The 21,223-nt window shown below is 51.9% G+C and overlaps 2 protein-coding genes across 2 annotated transcripts; one reads left to right on the plus strand and one right to left on the minus strand.

The window, feature by feature from the left end:
* Nucleotides 1–585: 585 nt before the first annotated feature.
* On the minus strand, nucleotides 586–15,539 carry CLSTN3 (calsyntenin 3). Its single transcript, XM_075726735.1, has 19 exons — nucleotides 15,476–15,539; nucleotides 15,309–15,422; nucleotides 12,493–12,615; nucleotides 11,317–11,512; nucleotides 10,623–10,831; nucleotides 10,162–10,311; nucleotides 9,347–9,532; nucleotides 8,606–8,875; nucleotides 8,207–8,319; nucleotides 7,965–8,127; nucleotides 6,828–6,884; nucleotides 5,885–6,042; nucleotides 5,553–5,701; nucleotides 4,865–5,091; nucleotides 3,594–3,764; nucleotides 2,851–2,996; nucleotides 2,581–2,716; nucleotides 841–1,058; nucleotides 586–756 (listed from the first exon to the last, which is right to left on the minus strand). The coding sequence occupies exons 2-19, from the start codon at nucleotides 15,391–15,393 to the stop codon at nucleotides 586–588; spliced, it is 2,928 nt and encodes a 975-aa protein (XP_075582850.1). The 5' UTR covers nucleotides 15,394–15,422; nucleotides 15,476–15,539.
* A 773-nt stretch (nucleotides 15,540–16,312) lies between these two features.
* RBP5 (retinol binding protein 5) lies at nucleotides 16,313–17,843 on the plus strand. Its single transcript, XM_009493762.2, has 4 exons — nucleotides 16,313–16,385; nucleotides 16,652–16,830; nucleotides 17,304–17,405; nucleotides 17,790–17,843. The coding sequence occupies exons 1-4, from the start codon at nucleotides 16,313–16,315 to the stop codon at nucleotides 17,841–17,843; spliced, it is 408 nt and encodes a 135-aa protein (XP_009492037.1).
* Nucleotides 17,844–21,223: the final 3,380 nt, after the last annotated feature.

Consider the following 21,223-nt stretch of genomic DNA (forward strand, 5'->3'; position numbering starts at 1 on the left):
GAGGCTACAGTGACTGTTTCTTTCCCTGCTTGTAGAGAAAAACTGCAGGAGCCCTGAACATTTTATTTGAAATCCATTTATTTTAAAATCCACTTTGTTTCCTCATCCTTCTTACCTTCATTCATTTAGTTTAGGAGTATCGACAATTTTACAAAGCGACACAAGCTGCAGTGGTTTGGTTTTGTTTTTTTTTTTTTGCATGAAACGAGAATAAACCTCAAATGACAACATTGAAAAAATATACAATATATATATATAATATCTGGGTAGGGGTTGTGAGAGACCCCACTCTGAGCCCTATGGCTGGCTCCTCATTCCAAATTTCTGTTCTTTCCAAGCCCCTCCTTCCTCATAGTTTGGACTGTGCCACTGTCATGTTTCTAGAGAGCCAGATGGGGGGGTCAGTAATGTGGGGAATGTCCACAATGCGAATGGCAGAAGATGAAGGAACATGGGAGGCAGAAATGACAAATGAGGGAGGAGAGCATGTGTACACGGTGGGGGAAGGAAGAAGTCAAAAATAAGACACCTCCTCCTTCCAGCCACATGTTTTAGGAGATCCATTGGACTGGTGTTTTAAAGCTCCTAGTAGCGGTGAGAGCCATCACTTTTGCCAATGATGTGTCGGTCATCCACGTCATTGCTGTCCGGGGAGTCAGGTGTCTCCGAATCGGTGCTGTCATCTTCATCCTCCATGCCCTCACTAGCTCTGCCCTTGCCGCTTTCTGCTGCCCTCTCCTGGCAGCTCTGGTAGGACTGGGGAGGTGAGACATGGTGTAAGGGGAAGGATCTGGCAACCCAGCTGCCCTCCCAGCCTCAGCCACTGTGGCTGCCCCTCACCTCCATGGGGTTGACTATGATGGTGAGGGCTGAGTCATCCCAGAACATGTCACTCTCTTTGCCTCCGGTGCTTGCGTGCCCTCCTTCAGCAGCCCCAGGGACCTCTTGCCCCACTCCCCGCCGGTGCAGGGAGTGGATGCGCAGGATGCCAAGGATCACCATGAGTGCCAGGAAGCCCACACACACCACAATGATGACAGTGGCAGCACTGGGGACCACTTTGGAGAAAGAAAACGAGAAGGCATGGTTAGTCTGTCACAGAAACAGGCATTTCTAACCTGACCTGCAGGAACTGGGGTTCCTGGGCAGAGCTTGGGTTTTTGGTCCAGGCAGGCACATGTCTTGACTTTCCTGCTCCCCTGGGCACAGGCAGTTCCTGCCTTCAGCTGCTGTATCTTTGCTTGAGGCCTGCACAGTTTTCCCAGATGCCTAGGTCCAGGCGTCCTCTGACATCGGCACTGCCTGTAGACTACACATCTTCATCTACAAAAGTCACTGGAATATGTTGCAGAGCAGCCATTTGTATTCTCCCCTTGGGAGGGAGAAATGTGTGCTGGGGAGACTCTAAGGGCACAAGGATGATTTTCAGATGGTGTGGTTTCTGTGCAAGCAGTAGAGAAGGAAGGAAGCCAAAAGAAGCCTGCTTTGCACATGGGGCAGAGGTGAGGGCTGTGATGGCCTTCTAACTAGTGCCATGGTCAAAGCCCAGCTTCTCCACAGGAGAAAACTTGAAATTCATCTAAAACCCTTAGCCCAACGCCCACCCCTTTGTTCTAGACCTGTAGGCCAAGCCTTGACTCCCCAGATAACCCCCTTCCCTGCAAATCTTTCCAGGCCCTCCATCTATTTGTTCTGGGTGGTTCCGTGCAGCAGGGACAACTTCTTCTCTGCTGCGATCAGGCAGAGCTGGGGAAGGGAGTGGCAAAGGCTGGGTTTTGGTGCTCTCCCAGCATGTACGCAGGCTGTCCCCACAGTGGCTCAGTGTCGGCTGCAGGACTGGACCAGCTTGGGATCAGCTGCTGCAGGAAGCTGCAGCAAAAGCTAGCACCAAAGGTGCTTTCCATGTTCCCTACAACAGGGGGGCCAAGACCAATGCAGGGTCCTCTGTAACACTCCTAGAGCTTTCACAGCCTAGGAGGAGCCAATTAGACTGCAGTCATGCTTGTGGGACAGGGCTGCCAGGGCAAACCAGCAAATCTAATCTCTAGCTTTCAGGCTTCTCTCTCCCCTCTGTTCTGGGGGCAAGAATCCTCCTCTTCTCTGTGTGGTGCTGTCTCCTGTATTTTTCTGCCTTGCTGATCACCACCTAGTTCCATCTCTTTTTTTAGAGCAGTAGCACTCTTGATTCTCTTGTTTCTCTTCTGCTGTTGAAGTTTCCTTCTGAAATTACATTACCCAAGCCCACATAGCACCTTTGCAAAGTGCACAAATGAAATAATTGTACCAGCTTACAGTTGTTCTTTTTAGACCTTGTCAGGCGCAGAATTCAGACTGCTTCTACATCAAGAAAACAACACACAGAAAGAGGAGGATTGTTCTACCAAGCTCTAAAAAACAATTTGATGCAGGCTTCAGTCCATTTGCTAATGAGGAGTGGGAGGACAGGACAGTATAATGAGAACTCGATAACATGGGTAATAGGGAGCCTGAAAGGAATCCTCTGCTATAGGTTCTACCAGGATATCAGAAAAATCATCATCCTGACCTAAAAGAATAAAACCAAAAGATAGTCTTACATACTTGGGTTGTTATGGGTGCTTGCCAAGCTGTGCCCAGATAGCTCTGGGGGTAAATGATGACCTCGGTGCACAAACTGCTGGGAACTCAGAATATGGTTAGGATGAGCAGCTCGGTTCATGTTGTGGAGGACATTCACCTACAGAAAGACCAGAGTGAGAGAGGCTCAGCCCTGTGTTCATTGCAATACTTTCTACATTGTCCGCATTCCTGTCCACCATGTCCTCTCCATGCATGCGCAAGCACTTATATGTCCATGTATTGATCTTGTACCTCAACAGTAAACTCATTGCTGGAGTAGCGTCCATTCATCTCAGTGCAGGACAGGTGAAACTTCCTTTCATAAAGAGCAGCACCATGGTTGATGTGGTATGAGACCTGGCGTAGTATTTCCTCATAAACTGCAATGCTCTCCACACCTGAGACAAGAAGAGAGAATTGGTGTGGAGTGAGGAAGCTTCAAAGTCATCTGGCATCACAATGCTGTAGCAACTAGGAAATACAGAAGAATCCAAGGCAATGCTAGATTGATTCATTTGGGGAAGGGAGCAGAGCGGGAGCTGGCTGCAAAGGACCTGATGAAATCCCTGCTTGCATTGCTAAAACACGTGGAAGGGAAAGAAGAATCAAGAGCAATAGCCCTGTTAAGTTCTGGAAAGTACAATAGTCTTGTACCAGCCTGCAGCCTGTGGGATGTGCTGTCCCCCAGTCACATCACACAAAATGCTGCTGGCATCTAACACCAAACCCCAAGGGCAATGGAAGTAAGTCAGGAGGAGTGATAGAAGCCTGGGTCAGAGCTCAGACACCATGCTGTGTGCTGGAGGAGCCAACTCCCCAAGGAGATGGCCTGGGGGGACTTCCAGAAGCCAGGAGCTCAATAAATGGTTACATCTCAGAGTCTCACAAAGTACACAGATGTGTCTCCAACATCAGGTTAAGTGCTTCTCCGAGCGATGTCTGACAGGCAGTGAGACAGGCATAATTAGATGGCTGTGGCAAAGGAGAGGACATACCTGTGATGGTCAGGTATGCAGAGGTGTTAACAAGCTCCAGGCCCCGCTGCTGCAGCAGTGCCCCATCCAGGAGCAGATACTCCCTCTCTGGGTCCAAGTCATCTCCTACCAATGAGATCTCGCAGCCATCCAGGTTGTGCACAATCTCATCTGACATTCGTGTGTCTGTCACTGAGATGCAAACAGAAAGAAGACAGGGCCAGAAAGCCAGCCAGCCATCAGTGAAGGCAGGAGTTTGTCAGAGTGGTACCCACTTATTTAGAACTGCTCACATCATACGTAATGACTTCTCCTTCTCTGACTAGTGCTGACCTTGAGTAAAATCACTGTCAGTCTAATTACTTGTTGGAGGAGTCCCCCTCTTTCTAATGACATTATTTATGCACATAATAAAGTAACTTTATTTTGGAACAACATACTATTATCAGACTTGTTCATGGTAACACATCTTGGCTGTAAGGACTCTGTTGACAATGACAATGTGCAAATTAGGAACAACTCTATCACACATTCCCAGACCCTGACTGCTTTTGAAAGCCCTCCTGTCTCATGACTGCTGGTTACCATGGTTGAGATCTTATCTTCTTTAAAATGGCAGCCACATTCAATGACTAACTGCTTTCAGCAGGGCTAAGACCATCCTGCTCTAAGTCAAGAAACTCATCATTGTATGAAGAAAGGCAAAGCTGCTAAACAGAAAACTATGAGCAAAAAATCCCATTACCAGAAAAGATACAAAAGAAGTGAAAGGACATGTGGAACACAGTGCAGAAAAGTAGTCTGAGGATGATGGAGAGAGATTGAGGGATAAGATATTATAGGGTGTGAGGAAACTGGGGAATTCACAGGAATAAGTGATGCAGGAACAGATGGGAAGGAGTGAGAAATAAGGAAAGCAGGACAGAAGGAAGCAGGAGGAGACTGAGTAAGTGCAGGAGTGGAGAGGATAACAAGGCAGGACATTCCTCCAGTGCTGGATTCAATAAAAGGAAATATAGGTAAAATGTAAAAGGGATTAGGAGTGAGCAGCCTGGGAAAGAAGGAGGAGAGAGTGAGGCAAAGGAACTGGGTGGATAGAAAAATTACAGGGAGGAGCAGAAAGGGATAAGAACTGATTAGCCTACATATTAACAGACAATGTGCCTTGCTTCTATATTTGTAAGCTCTCTCCTATTTCAGGTGTAATGAGGGGCTCTACTTCCTCTGCAGGACAGCAATACTTGCAGGTCTTTCCAGTTTGTCTCTTATGCTTCGCCCTGTACTCTACTCACCGGTACCATGCCAATTCTCATCCTTCCTGGCCTCCACTTGGTGAGAAATAGAGCAGGTGATCTGGAGGTTGGGGAACAGGGGGACCCCATCAGGTCCCTCGAAGTCTGATGCAGGATGAGCAAAGTGTGCATTGCCACTCAACAGGATCTGGGGAGCATCAGGCTGTAGCACCACAACATAACCTTCCACATCAGGAATGGAGACACAGGACTCTTCACTGAAACACCTGAAGGAGAGAAGTAGAAAGCATCAGTTGGCCCAAGCTTCCACCAGCAACCTTGTAAAAGAACACCTCCTGCCCATTACTGCCAGTGAAGGGAATACCATTTTTCTGGTAGTCTTCCTAAAGCTTCCCTATAGCCTGCTGTGCAAGACAGAGAGGTGTGGTAGGAATGACATCACTGGGTTTCCGGTGACTTGGTCACATCCACACACCACAGAGAAAATTAAAACAAGCCCACATACCTAGAACACCATGAGTGAAGGCAGAAGTTCTGCTACGTGCATAGACACATACAGTATCCATTTGGATATCGCATACTTTAATGTTAATTTTCAGGAAGACTCCTACCCATTTCCAGACCATCAATTAGCATTAAAATACAAAGGTGAGGGAGTGTGATTTTAGTCAAAAGAGAGGTAATCCTCTTGCTGAACTTAGCAGAAGGTGCTGCTTTGTCCACTCACTTCACAGTAGTGGTGAGCCTAAGTGGCCGGACTCCAGGGGTAGCAAAGCGCAGGGAATTCATGTAAGCCACATGCTGGATGGCATGGTTGAAGGTTTCCACATCGTCACCCTCCAAGGTGAGCAGGGACTGAGAGGGGTTCACATGAACCTACAGGTGGAACGAGAAGAAAACACTCAGGGTTCCTTGGCAAATGCCAAAAGTCCAGGCTAAGAGAGACACAAAGGAGAAAGGTGGGGAGTTGTCTGAGGCAGGAGAGCAAGCAACATCCTGGGAAGCAAGGCTGGGGCAGAGAGTGGAGGAGACCCATGCAAGCTGGGCAGATGGGCATACCTTCATCCCTTTGCCCAGACTGTCGAAGTCACTGTAATCAAGCCCCTCACGGCAGGCATACAGGCATTCAATAACCTCCCGGCTCTCCAAGCTACCAGGGCGCACAGTGAAGCCAGCCAAGTAACCATGGAAGTAGTGGTGTATCAACAGAGGATCTCCTGAGGGAAACATGGGAGGTGGAGGGTGTGAGAGACATGGCAAGGAAGAGAGCAAAGACAACAAAAGCAACAGTGTGAGGGACATACAGATGTTAAGGGAAGTAGAGAGAGAGACGGGTGCATGGGGCATGGAAAAGCAAAGACAATAAAAGCAACAGTGTGAGGGACATACAGATGTTAAGGGAGGTAGAGTGAGACAGAGGGGTACACAGGACATGGAAAATCAAAGACAATAAGAAGATGGGGGATGCTGAAGCAAGGAGATGACAATTTTTTTAATTCCAGGTGGGGGAAAGTGAGAAAAACAGACAAACAGAAAGACTAGGGCAGTGAACGGTGGGTAGCGTAGAGAAGTTTCTGCCAAACCGCTGAATGCCAGATGGAAACAATTTCTTGTCCCCTTCTCACTCTGCTTCCTGTGAGGGCTTTTAAAAGAAACTATACTATTCCATAGATAGTTAGGGATGAGGTGACATCTCCTGATGTCTCTAATGGCTATTTTGTTCTTCAGAGACCAACTTTAATGTTCAGGCATGAGGACTCTTTTTCCACATGAAAAGCATACTCCATCTCTCAAAGCAGGCCATAGTCCTCCTATCAGCCTTTTCATGCTCCACAGATATCAAGGTATAAAGGACCAATCTGCCAAATAAGGGGTTTCCTCCCAGTATGGTGGGAGGTGGCAGGACAGGATTGGGGGAGCTGTATGAGGAAGGCACCATGCAAGAAGTGATAGTCATGCACGGTGAAGAGAGGAAGAGAACCATCTTCCTTCTTTTCCCTACCTTGTACAGTATCAGTGGAGTTCTCGTTTCCTTTGATTTTCTCTTTGTTCTTCTCCTCTGCAAAAGGAGAACATTCAGACAAGCAATAAGGCATTGGAAAAGGGTAGTTACAGGGCCAGGCAAGTATCTAAACAAGTGCCTGTATTAGCCAGTCCAAAAGAAGAGTTCTGGAGTCATGTGCCAAGCAGTGTACCCTTCAACCCTAGAGACAGTACATCACAGATGAAAGAGGGCAGAGTCCCTCTCATGAAGGGGATGGTGAGACTGTAGAATGAGTATCTGATACAAGGGAGAAAGTATAGGATGTTTTTCTTTTCCTCCTTTCCCAATGATACCTGTTTTGGGAATTAATTGATTCCCATTTATGTAACATGGTCCTAGCCATGTTCGCAACAAGCCATGTTCTCACCATCCCTTTGAAACTCAGATGGTTCCAGGAGGGTGTCCCAAGCTGATTAATACGTGTTGGTTGCAAAAGGCCAATCGAGAGCACAGAGCTGTGGGAAGATTCCTGACCTGGGAGAAGCAGTACTACAGTAAAGATTTGATTTTTGCTAGAAATTTCTGCTGGAGTGAAGGTAAGAAGCAGGAAAATTCCTTTAGTTCTGTCCTGCTTCAGTCTTGCAAGAGAGCTGAAAGACCTGGGAAATGCAGCCTTACATCTCCACAGAATGGGTTTTAATCTGGTAGTGGCTTAACTATGTTCCTAACAGAATGATTTGTGACTTCTTCACATAGACCGTCAAGACACAGAAATCCCCATCAATAACACCAGCAGCACAAATAGTACTGCCTGCTCTCTGGTGAAAAGCTTTGATAGAAACGCCAACACCTGAACGAGGTACAGAGTTTCAATTCTCCTCTGCCTGAGAGCTGGTTATCCATCGCATATTCTACTGCTGTTGTCCATGAAGCTGCCAATGACACTTGTCCCTGAGCTATTATTACCATGGCCTGATGGCTTGGTCTGTAAGGAAGGAAGCAGCCACACTGGCTTTGGTGCCAAGGAGGCAAGATGACTGCAATGTGTTTTACATCATTTAGTACTGGGTGGTGTTTCTTTCATCTCTTCTGGCTCTCCCTCCACTCCCTCGTTTCCCATATGGGAAGAGCATGGTTCAGGGAGTGGGCACTTACCGGTCCAGCAGGCTCCAATCATGAGCGAGGGCTCCTGCCGTGGGGGATGAATGAGGCCATTGTCATGGATGAGGGCAGGGTCATAAGAGACGCCATCCACGTACAGTGTGACAGTGGGGAACTCCAGGTTGAGGGCATAATGGTGCCATTCATCATCACAGACCTATGGCAGACAGCAGAGGAAGGGATCAGCAAAGGGCAGAAGGAGGAGGGACATGGGGAAGAGGCAAACGCTTCCTCACCTGCTCAAGCTTCCAGAGGAATTTCACAGGCCTTGCACTTTCCAGCAATGGCCAGTAGAGGAAAGCAATCCGGCAGCCGTGCACAGCCAGAGAGTAATGCGAGTAGCCATCCTCTACCAGGGACAAGCACAGGGAGTTACATATCACACCTCAGAGCAGTCTCACTAGCCAGAGCCCAGAAGCACACACTAGCCTGCACGACTGGCACTCAGCACCGTGTGCTCACAGCAGGCTTGACTGCTCCCAGAAAAAGTGACACCTGAAGAAGCTGTGTTCCTAAGCAGGGACCCCTGCCCAGGTCCCGCTCTGGAACACAAGAGATTTCCCCCTGCAGGGACAATCCCTTCTAAGTTAGAGGCAGTGGGCAGAAGCATTACCACCCCAGGAAAAGTGTCTCACCACTCTGCACTGTACTGCAGATCACTGTCTCCTCTTCCCGCCTGCCTTTGCCAGGCACCACGGCATGCTTCATCCATACAGACAGGGTGAAGTGGTCACTCAGCCCTTCATGGGCATTCGGCCCATTTATCACAGGCACCTGCGCAGCCTGGCTGCCATTGAACCAGTAGATGAGGCTGCTGTCCTGGCTGTAGTGCACCGAGAGCCGCGCGGTCCAGTTCGCCATGGGGCTAGGCACCGGCAGCAGGTCAATCTCTCCTGAGGCAGCACCTACCGAGAAGGGAAGGAGTCAGGAATGTCAGCACAGGAGAATAAGGAGCCTGAGAACTGGGAAACAGAGGAAGAAGGTGCTAGAGGGCTCGCTGTAACATCCCAGAGCACAGGGAGAGGAGGAATTGCCTATAGGCCTTCTCCTATCTGCAGAAGGATGGTGACTTTTCTATCTGTGCTGAGGGGACTCCCACAGACTCTGCGTACTGGGGCAATGCACAGAAACCTCCTGCCTCCCAGCAAGGGAAGCACGGGGAGCCCCTGGTAAATATGGGCAGGGTGCCCACTGCCCCCCAACACAGCATGTGAACTAGGTGTCCTCCCAGCCCCACTGGCCACAGCAGATGTGAGGAACATGTCCCCCAGCATCTCTGTGGTGTGAGGCACAGAGCTACCACTGTGAGCCCCTCCAGGGGAAGGGGCAGGTTGCTGTGCCACAGCTGCCCTCAGCCCAGGAAAGAATCAATTCACCACAGAGTTTGCGTAGTGACTTCTCGGAGTAGTTATCCCGGTCACAACCCTTGGCCACGTGGTTTGTCTGCAGCTCCACCGTGGCCTGGATGTTCCACAGGGGCTCATCGCAGGTCTCCAAGTGAATGCTGGGGAAGAGCGCAAGGCTGCCTGCACCCGGGGTGTACTCAATCCTCTTGTTCCAGCCTAACAAAGAAGAGTGAAAGAGAGGGGTCAGGTCCTGCCGAGGACCCAAGGCCAGAACATTTGGCACACACACAAGTGGCATCTATGGACTAGCCCAGAAACAGAGATTTTTGGCCCTTGCTGGCATCAGTGCAAGGGAAGATTTCCTAGAAGCACAGAGTCCAAATTCTCATCTTCTACAGCTAGTACCAGTGTAGCATCACTCCTTGGATTGTCAGCCTCTCTTATCAGGCAGAGCAGATATTTAGCTGTGTTGATTTCCCCTATCGACTAAGGTGAACCTGTAGACATACCACACCTCTGGAAAAGCCAAATATCCTCAAGATGAGCAGCCCCCAAACCAGTCTACATTGAATACAGTCTATGAGCCTTCTCAAATACATAGTAGTTCGCAGAAACCCAAGGAATGATTTTCCAATGTTAGAATTGCCTTTCAGTGGCTTTGCAACAGACTTACATGTCTGCTGCCATCCCCTTAAGATGCAACTGATGGGCTGGTGCCAGAACTGAACCACATATATGGGCATACAAATGTATATGTGTATATATACAAACATTTGCAATGAGTAAGGCTGGGTAGTAGTTCAGCAAAAGCAAAGGGAAGACATAACTGTTTGGAGGTTTCATACCCTGCCAGCTGGGCTTGCAGGTGGGTTTCACCTGAATTTCCACTTCAGCATCATCAGAAGCCCGCTTCTTTCCACAGTCATAGGCTGTCACTGTGAATTTGTAGAGATGCTCTCCACTGTACTGCAGCTTCTCCGTGTTCTCGATGTTCCCTGGTTAGCAAAACAAAGAGATCAAGGGAGAAGAAAGACAGCCTCCTCCAAGGTGTTCCTTCTAGAAATCACTCTTATTTTTGATCAACTACAAAAACAAGCAAAAAGGGGTTGAGTCCCCCTCCCCAGTACCACCCTGTAACAAGGTATAGCATCCCACAAAATGACTGCTGCATCTCTGCACCAGGAGAGATAGATCAGCAGTGCTAGAAAATTTATATAGCACAGCTCTGCCAGCAAATGGGACTGGCAGAGAGGGAGCAAAGCAGGAAAGGGGGAGTGACGTGCTCATGGTAGGTGTGGATTCTTACCATCATTGTCAATCAGAAAGGGAATATTGGGGGTCAGGATCTCATAGTAGCAGATCTGGCTGTACTGCGGCGAGCAGTCTCCATCAATGGCCTCCACACGCAAGATGCGGTCATACAGCTTTCCCTCAGTCACTGCCACACGATACAACTTTTCCACAAAGACAGGAGCAAACTCATTCACATCGTTTACTCGAACATGCACTGTGGCCCTGATGCAGAGAGACATAATTAAGAACTGATCGTCTGATTAGGAGCCATACACCACCTAAATTTCAGTTTAAGTCACTCCCCTAAAGTGCACCAGTCTGATCTGCAGCTGTCAAAAGCAAGGATAAGGAAAGACACCTTGTTTTCAATGCAGCAATGTTGGCACACAGGAGCTTGGAAAATGGTTTCCTACCCCAGAGAAAGAGCAAAAGGAATGATAACGTAATCTGGACCTCCTGCCTATATGCAGCAACATAAAACACCAGCCTTAGACACAACTGTCAAGCAGCCCTCATTTCTAGGGTATTCACTCATGTGACTCAGTCAGTGAACATTTCTCTTTGGGTCTTATTAACATGTTGAGTTATAGTATCAAGGCTAGAGAAAAATAATTCCTGCTAAAGGAAACATTCCCACAGCAATTTTCATTTGTGTTTCTGTGACAGATCACATTTTGTAACATGCAGCAATGACCACATGGACTTACTTGTGTGATTTCTTGGTATTGGCTCCATCAGGTCCCTCTCCACAGTCATAAGCCTGGATGGTGAATGTGTGCTCCTTATGTGCTTCACAATCCACTGGTTCCTTGGCCCGGATCAGGCCCTCACCTGTAGCTTTGTCCAGGATCACAGCTTCAAAAGGTACCCCTGCCCCATGGATCCTGAAGCCACAGATTTCACCTGGTACCCACAAAGGCAGAGAGGAAGGGGAGAAAGAAAAGGACTGAGGCAAGCGCATTATGTCCCCTTGCTTCCCTCTCCCATATTTTCTTCCTTTCTAACTTACACTCTCCTTTCTCGCTCATTATCACGCCTCATTTCAAGCAAATTTTGATTCCCTAGAAGTTCCTCCTGCCATCTCTTACAGCCATTAGTGGTGTAGATTGCCCTCTACTGGACACTACTTCCACAGCAAGGAGTCTTGACCAGCATCAAGAAAAGATGAGAGGTTACAAGGCTCAAGCTTAGATTTATTAATGTTACACAGCTGCAGTACTGAGGGAGCACCTTCTTTCTCCTCTGCATCCCTCAGGGAGGCAAAACAGGCCATATATTGCAGATAGACAGCCAAGGCATGAAGATCCATGACGTCTCATCCACCCACACATGCAAGATGTGCACAGCACCACACGGAACTGCAGATAGGGTCACCTAAATCCTAAAGTTCAGCTCACAGGGACCACTTTTCCTCTCCCAAAGCTGAGGGAGGATGTGTGAGGAAGCACCAGACATGGCCTAAGCAAGCACCAGGAATAAAGCCCTCGTAAAGCCTCGTCTGTAGGTTCAGGGATTTGTGCTTACTGTGAGGGTATGTAGCACTGCCAACGAAGTGTGCCCTACCGGCTTTTTCCAGCACTCACAGACACAGAGCTGTGCATGTGATCTTTGGGAATAGCAGAACTGCGTCAAAAAGTAGCTGGCTCCACCCTCAATTTCTCTCCCTCAGGGAAACAGCTCACAGCATCCTAAATCAAGCTGTGCCCAAACTGCCTCCAGACTTCACTGGGGACTTCCTCCGGAACAAGGTTTGGAGGTGATCGTTTCCTGAAGAGAGCTAGAATCCAGCACAGGATGAATGTCACCCTGTCCCTGCCTCTTCATCAGCCTCTTCATCAGCCTCTCCCTGCCTCCCACCCTTCCCAGAGCTGGTACCCACCTACCTGCATAGCGCAGTGGAGCATCTTTGTCCAGTGCAAACAGCGGTGGGTTGAGCAGGACTGTGTTGTCATTCTCCATGACGATGCCCTGATACTCAGCTTCAATCCAGGGTTTGTGCTTGTTTGCTAAGGTGGATTTGGGGTAAGGGATGGAGCACAGGAATGTATTAGCCACCAATGACAGTAGCAAAAGAACAGAATATCATCCAGTGGCAGGTAACAACTGCCCCTCCCCACCTTCTTCTCTGGAAATAAAGAAGTCTAAAATAGGCTGGGAGGAAGAAGTTATCTTTCTTTAGTTCTACTCTACACAGGTCTTGGGAGACCTCATCAGAAACAATGTGTTCCTTCTGGCCTCCTCATTACTATCTTATTAGAAATACGTAGAGAGGCATCTAGGTGCTCAGGAAAGCTGGAGCAGTTAAAAAAAATCAAGAGGCAGAAGTAGCCTGATTCTGGAGACAGATTCCAAATACGAAATCCTTTAGCTCACTGAAGCCATAATTAAAGGATCCAGGATACATCTTCCCTTGGGGTGTCCCCAGGGGACAAGCCTTGCATGCAGCTATTATCACTTATGCCTCGCATCCGTTGGACTAAGGCCCAGGATCTACACATGTGTACCCAGCTACACTTTCAGTCAGTCATCCTACACGTGTAATAACCTACTCAGAGTCCCTTGCTCCTTCCATCCCTACTCCATGGTGAGCACCATATTCCCTTGGCCCCTCCTTGCTAATCCCGTTGGCTGGCGCCCAGCCAGGCTTGGCATGGAGGCAGCAGCCAGCAGGAGGCTCTGAAAAATGTCACAGGCCCAGAAATAGCAAATTAATCTTTATCACACAGGCTCCGGGGCAGGAAAAGGGAGAAATAAAGGGGTGTGGGGAGGGAAGGAGAGGGGAGAGGCGGGGAGAGAGAAGAAAAATCATTACAAATTAAAAACCCCTCCCCCATGCCCACTCCCTGCCAAATGGGCCTCAGAGATTATATTACATGGCCTAGTTACAACGCCCATTGCCAGATAATCCCCCACTCTCCCACCCGCTGGAGACCAAGATTTATTACAACCGAGCAGTATTTTGAGCACAGCATGGCTCAGAGCTGGTGGGGAGTCGGATACAGAGCCTTTCCCTCAAGGGCACTACTTCCAATACGTGAATTCATTCTCTGCAGCACAGTATCCTCTGAAACCATACCGGCATTGCGTGATGCGTTGACTCAAGAGGGACAGCATCCCTTACAACCAAGCACTTCCGCTCATCGGGGCGAGGGGGTGCTGCCGGAGCTGGGTGGTGGGCCAGCAGACAGGGGACAGGTCAGAGTGGGGATGCACCAGCAGGGCAGAGCGGGCAGACCCAGCCTGGCGTAGCAGCGAAGAGCGTGGGTTGGCATTTCTCCCTCCCCGTATTGATTAAGATTATAAAGCACTGCGTAGGAAATCCGGAGAAACATCCATCCTGCTCAGTATGCAGGTGGAATCCTTCCTGTGTGCAAGTGCCCACGTCTCACCCCGCCCCTCCATTGCCCCCACCAGATTCCACTCTGTGATGGCTCTAGTCCATGCGCCACACCACCGAGGTGGGAATCTATAGCTACAAATGCCAAATATGCCCTGTTGCTGGGGTAACAAGCCGGTGGTAGAGAGACAAATCCTTTGCTGCATCTACCTGCAACTTGGGAATCACCAATCTGATTTCTCAGGAAATGAGTTACTGGAGACTAGAAAAACATTTGGGAATATTTTTAGGATACAGACTCCTACCAGCTTCAAGGAAGCTCCTGTAAATCTAAAATAATTTGCAAAAGGTGGGGAGATGTTTCAGAGTGTAAATTCACAAAGGAGAGAGAAAATCCAGAGCACAAGGGGCCTTGCCTCGCCACTGGGCCCCTTGGCACCACAGCAGTACAAATAAATGCCCCTGCCAATGTCAGCATACACAAGAGCTCTGCGTTGCACCCGCCCTGTAGCCCTACCTCTGCCAAAGCCCAGAAAGCACCCTAAGGTGTCACATTCCTTGATGACCCTTGAGTCCCTCGCATGTTTTCGCATTCTCCCACCCTGTTAGATTACTGATGCACCGACTCCCCTGGGATGAATTTCTCGCGCCTGTGTCTACAGCCACAGATCTAGAAACCTACATCTTTCTCCATTGCTCTACATGTTCAAAGAAATCCGCATTCAGAACGTTACAGCTGTAGCATTAGGGTTTTTTTTTTACATATTTAGCACATAAAACACTGTTTTATATTAGCAACCTGCATAGTTAACACATAACTAACTGTACAATAATTCCTACTGACAGATTGTAGATGGATGAACTAGAATTGGAAGATGGAGATAGGGGATGTGTTTCGGGGACCACGGGGGTCTGTGGAGAAGCAACATATTCTCTCTCGGCACGCTAAGGAAGGGAAGGGAAGCTAAACCCACACAGCGATAACTGGAACAAAAGCAAAGACAAGTGGGTGGAAAAGGGGAAAACGCGAGGGGAACGCTAGAAGGAGAGGAAAGAATGGAGAGGAAAAAAGCGGCGGCAGGAGACAGATGGAGAAAGTAGAGAGAGCGGATGGGATGCGGGCGCCCGAAGGGGCTCGGCAAGCCGGAGCCGCCGGGGACCGCGGAGATCCCCCGCCAAAAACGTGCCAGACGGAGGCGACGGGCAGCGCGGCCACCGCGGGGGCGGACGGAGGAGCCGCGGCCAGCGTGCCCCTCGGCCCCGCCGTCGCGGCGGGGGCAGCCGGAGGGTCCCAGCCGAGCGCCCCGCCGCCGCCGCCGCCGCCGCCGCCCGGGGCCGTGCCCGCGGCGCTCCGCCGCTCACCTTTGTTGGAGGCGCCGCCGGGCAGCGCGGCGCAGAGGCAGAGGAGAGGGAGGAGGACGGCGGCGCGGGGCCGAGGGTCGCCCATCGCGGCGGCGGGTCCCAGCCCGCCCGGGGCTACTGGACGGCGGCGGGCGCGGCGCGGCCCGGCCCGGCCCTGCCCTCCCTGCCCGGCCCGGCCCACGCCCTCGCTCCCGCGGCGGCGGCGCGCAGGGACGGCACCTCCGCCAGCCCCGCTCCGCTCCACGCCCGGCCCCGCCCCGCCACTGCAGCATGACGTCACGGGCGCGGCGGGGGCCGGCGGGGGTCGGCAGCCAATGCGAGGGGCCGCCGCGCCAGGTGCTGCGGGGCAGGGGCGGGGGGGGGGGGGGCGGGCGCCGCTGGTTCCCTTCTCACCGCAATCCGGGCAGGGCGCGGGGAGCGGCGAGGGCTGGCGGTGGGGGCGGCTGCGCCCCGGGAAACATCCTCGCAGCTGCAGGGGGGCGCGGGAGGAGGGGGGTGAAGATGGCGGGGGGGGTGGCGGGGCGAGGGGCTTGCAGACCGCATCCGGAGCCCGCCGCCCATCCCGCCCCGGGCTCGGCAGGGCGGAGCTGCCAGCCTGCCGCCGCGGCTGCTCGACGGGTTGGCCGGGTCGGGGCACTGCTCCGAGGAAGCTCGCAGCCACCGGCGTGGCGACGGGGGCGGCGGGCCCCGGTTGTCAGCCAGCAATTTAAGACAAGCAGCCCCCGGGGAGGGCGGAGGGCGAGGAGGTGACCTGCCGCTCTCACCTCCTCCCCCGGCCGAGGCGGAGATGGCGGGAGCGGGGGCAGTGCCGGCCTTTTCCGCGCCCCCCGCCGCGGGGACTCTTACTGCAGCGCGGAGCCCGGGGGCCGGGCCGCCCCGCAGAGCTCGCCGCGCCGCGGGAGAGGCACCGGCCCGCCCGGCGAGAGACCTCGGCCCCGGTGCCTGCCTGCCCCGCTCCGTGCCCGCTCTCCTCCTCGCCGTCGGCCCCGTCCCTCCGCCCCGGGATGCCTCCCAACCTCACCGGCTATTACCGCTTCGTATCCCAGGAGAACATGGACAATTACCTGCGCGCTTTAGGTAACTCTGCCCTCCTCATCCTGCTCCTCCCTCCCCTTTTGCGCCCTTCTGTCTCCAAAAACCTCAGAAGTCGGGAAGGGGAGGAAGGGGTTTGGGAAGCCTCTGGTCCTTGTGTCTGCCACCGTCACTTTTGCGCTGTGGTGGGAGCGGGGAGGAGGCGTCGTGGCTGGGGCTCCCTGGCTACAAGAGTGGAGGAGCTCCGCGGGGATGCTGCCAGAGGAGGGGCCCAGGTCGTCCACAGGTCTTCCCTCTCTCTCATCCTCCAGATATCAATGTGGTCCTGCGAAAACTGGTTTGCCTCCTGAAGCCTGACAAAGAGATCATCCACACGGGAGATCATATGGTCATCCGCACAATCACCTCCCTGCGGGACTACGTTATGGATTTTGACCTGGGAGTCCAGTTTGAGGAAGACCTGGGACCTGTGGATGGACGCAAGTGCCAGGTGAGAAGCCCAAGCAGCACAGGCTGGCTGCGGACTGGGGTGCACTAGAAGTTCAGGGACTCACTCAGCTTTTGATTCATGAAGCAGGAGAGAGCCCAGCCCAGAGCTGGCATGCCCCTGCAGGTCCCAGAATAAGTGGTTCTATGAGTAAATCACTCACAGCAAAGGGGATGAGCACCAAACAGTCAGAAACCCAGTATTTTGGGACCCAGAGGGTATATCCTCTGGAGCAAAGCCTTGAAAAGACAGTACATCAGCCCACTTGGCAGTACTCTCTCACACTTGGAAGCCGGAGGGTCATTCACCTCCCACAAAGAGCATCAGCCCCAAGGAGCCACCAAAGAGGCACCAGATCAGGGACTGCATTTGAAAATGTGTCCGAGAGAAACAGCCAGTGTCATCGCCAGAAACCTGTATTTCCAGGACCCGCTTGTCTTGGGACCGTGTCTTCCCCTCTTGTCCTTTTTTTTCAGACAACTGTCTCCTGGGAGGGGGATCAGCTGGTGTGTGAGCAGCTAGGAGAGAAGAGGAACCGAGGCTGGAGGCACTGGCTGGAAGGGGACAAGCTGCATCTGGTGAGGAGGGGTCCAGCACAGCTTGCTAAATCCCAATCGCAGTGGGCGGGGGACACACACAGTGCGAGTGCTGCGGGCTCTGAGCCAGCCGAGCAGCTTCCTTCCAGCTCCTCAGACTTCAGCCCTGGCTCCTCGGGGGCAACCACCACTTCACACAAACATCCGCCGCAGGGTTTAAAATTTAATACAGGTCAGCAAAGGCAATGGCCCTTCCCTCCCTGCAGCTGGGGTTTTGGCAGGGTCAGGAAGGGTGTGCAGCAGCATGTGGCCTTGCAAGACTCCAGCCGGCACCTGGAGGGCAGGCAGGGCTGCAGTGGTGGCAGGTGGGGAGGGAGAGAAGCAGGGGATCCAGCCTAAACTCCTCTTTCGCCCTCCTTTCTCCAGCGCATGACCGCTGAAGACGAGGTCTGTGTCCAGGTTTTCCAGAAAGTGAAGTGAACGCTCCCCTGGACGGATGCCCGGATGGGACCCTTGCTCCCGAATGCAAACTGCCCCGGATTGAAAAAGAAACAAGACCCTGGCGAGGCGAGACACACACCCCCCCGCCGCCTCCCCCGTAGCAGCGTGTTTTCTTCTGCCTCGCCTCTCGCCCAGCAGCGGCCGGGATGGGACGGAGCGGGCCGGGATGGGACGGAGCAGGATGGGATGGGATAGGACGGGCCGGGATGGGACGGAGCGGGACCTCCCGCGGCCGGGGGTCACGGCGGGGCCGGACCTGCGGGGAGCGGGAGGCGGGGAGAGGAGGCGGCCGGGGTGGGCCGGGGCAGGGAGGGCGATGGGCCGTCGGCTCCACGGAGGCTCCTTTCAGAATAAGAGCGGTGCGGGGAGGAGCGAGGCGGGGGCTGCCCCACGCCCGTCCCGCCCCCCCAGCTCCCGCGCTCCTCCTGCCGCCCCTGCCGAGGCCCAACCCCGCGGTGCCCCCCCGGCTCCCCCTGGGACGCAGGAGTCGGTGCCCGAGTGGGCAAGGGTGGCAGAGGCTGCCCCTTCTGCTGCAGCCACCAGCACCAGCAGTCTTCTGTCCTCTGGGGACGCCACGTTCTTCTCAGGATCCCGGGATCCTCGAGCAGGATGGGTGGGAAACAGAACTCGTCCTTCAGAGTCAAGGATTTTCATGGAATGGTGTGAAATCCGAGGGCTGGGGCAAGGGAACTAGCCCTGTGTTCACTGCGCTCCTGACAAGGTCCCGAGGATGAGGAACGCTCAGGCTCTCGTCCTGGTGTAAGAAACCACAGCCAGCACCTCCAGCCCCAGCACTCCTTCTGGCACTCCTGGCAGTGTCTCCCCATGGCCATCATAGGTCCCCTGGTTCACAGCTCCTCTCTACAGAGACCAAGGGACAGAACCAAAGGAGGTGAGGTCCCCTGAAAAGCCAGACCAGTGCCAAAGACAGAGGTGTCCTTTACTGAAGACACCTGATGGGACATACACGAGCCCACAGGCAGTTATTTCTGAAAGACACTTGTGGTTGCCCCCCAACAAAAGGTAAAAGGGCAGGGTATGCAGAAACGTGTAGCTACTGACATCACAGAGAACCAAGAGGTAGGCAGATTTTGAAAAGACAGTCCCTTTTCAAGCTGAGAAAATGCATTTTTTTCCTCCAGAAGCTCATCTAAAAAGTAGTATTTTCCAAAGAGCTTCTTTTCAGGGAACTGCAAAGATGAGTGCCATGAGAAAAGCATTACTTCAGAACATGCGATAAGCAAGGGGTTGGGCAGCTGCAGCTGTACCTACAATGTCGACCTCTGGCTCTTCAAGGTTGTCTCTGAGGACATCCCAAGCTGCAGCACCCTGTCAATATCCACAGTGGAAGAGTACCACTGAGTGGGACACAATCAAACCCAATGAGCAATCATAGCCACGCCATCCAGCATGTCATTTATCTGCTCTATGCAGACCTCCACAACCCATCATTCCTTCTATCATAAGGAACCTCTACATTATCTTTGTTGTATCATGAGGTTGCAAAAGGCAAAACTTTGACTGACGGCAGCTGAAGCTGGTTCAACTGTTGCCCTCTTCATACTCCATACCATGAGAGTCCTTCTGAGCTGCTTCTGATCCCCAACACCAAGCTCACTTCACCATGTCCAGACTGGTAACTTCCAGACTGTGTGATCAACAACTAATCAGCTCACCAAAAGCTGGTACAAACTTTCATTTTCTGAGCGTGCATTCTGGTTTGATGGTAGACAGCTATTGCCTTCAGGTGGTTAGCCAGACTCTTCCGCTGGCATGCCAACCATCCATGTAATTGTCATGTAAGCCTGTGAGGTTATGTGATGAGTGGATTGCTTCTGACTGGGTGCCAGCCATCATGTATCCATGACAGCCTCTGATCTTCAGGAAGCATCTGGTTGTGCCAGAACCATAGATGGGAATCATAGCCACCTGATGTGGTCCACACTCATAATAATCATAAGGGATAGTATTCCAACCTATTCTAGGGCTACAGTTAGTAACTACCAGCACTAATAATTCACTGTTTTTTTATTTTGTAATCATGCTATAGGTGTGATGCCTGTCAGATGGTGACTTTGCACAACAGTACTATATTGCTGAGACACAAGCCTGTGGGAGGTGAGGATGCTAGCATAGGGCAGGGGATAAGGTGTGATACTGGGAGAACAGTGTCTTTGTTCTTCCCTTGCTGAGTGGCTAGTACTGCAGAACTACATCCCTTCTGGGGTATTACACTTGGCTTTGCTCCTTGATTTAGAAGGCACAGAAACAGACTACCAAGATGAAGCTGCTGCTCACCATCTCATGCCAGGGGGAAGACCCACTCTTAGAGTCCTGAGCCTTCTTTTAGTGTAGGTCATCTTCTCTGTATCAGCCAGAGCTGCAGGAGTAGCATGATTTGTCTGAAAAAAAGTGGTAACCCATTGGATAGGACAGGCCTGGCTGTGTGAAGCCCAAGCCCTATGGCTAGTGGCAGAGTGTCCCCAAAAGGCTGTGATAGGTAGCCAGACCAAGGGGTTGAAGGTTGAGTGCCCTGGAAAAGCAGCTCAATGTTTACAGGTGAACCTGGGTCTGTGGCCCCAGTGTACTGTAGGGTAGGTGGTGTAGCTGTAGGAGGCTCAACAGAGGTATATCTCTGTCCTCCTCACTTCAGGTTTGAGGCTAAAGTATCCAACTCATCTTCTCCTCAGTGGATGAGAAGGTCTGCACATCAGAGGATGATCTCATGGCTTCTGAGGCTGTAGAGCAGGTTTCTTTCCAGTGACCTCCTGCACCACACTGTATTTAAAGCAGGAGTCTCTCTCCATGAGAGGATGGTCGCATCTTTGACCATGCTGAAGAGCTACTGTTTCTTTACTTTGCTCTGATATTTTCTGGATTTATTGTCCAGTCCTCTTGTAACCCAGCTGAGTCAAGCAAACAGGTGCTACTTTTGGCGTTCTGTGGTCCTGCATGTATTCCGTGGTCCTACGTGTATTCTGCCCTTAAGCAAGGAAAGGTACAGACATCCTCCCAAGGAAAAAAGGTACCAGGTATTTCCTGGCTCCTACCTAACAGGAAGAGGCTTGCACAGAGCATCTGAAGGGGAACGCCACCAGTGGGAGCACTTGAGCAGGACTCAGAGCACAGTTGTATTGTCCAGATCAGGTGGGTCTATGGGACATGTGTTAGGGGTGGGCCGCTCCAGTTAGGCATATCCGCAGCTAACCACCCTTGCTTTACCTGCTGAAGTACTCTCCTAGTAGCCCAGACGGCGTTATCGGGGCGCGGGGAGGAAATGAAGACACGGGAGATATGCTTTGAAAGTGCCACGGGGAACTCCCAGTAGAGCCCCCTGGATAGAAGATTCCTTGTCAAGA

This window comes from Pelecanus crispus, chromosome 1, assembly GCF_030463565.1.
Source record: "Pelecanus crispus isolate bPelCri1 chromosome 1, bPelCri1.pri, whole genome shotgun sequence".
NCBI classification, from domain to species: Eukaryota; Metazoa; Chordata; class Aves; order Pelecaniformes; family Pelecanidae; genus Pelecanus; species Pelecanus crispus.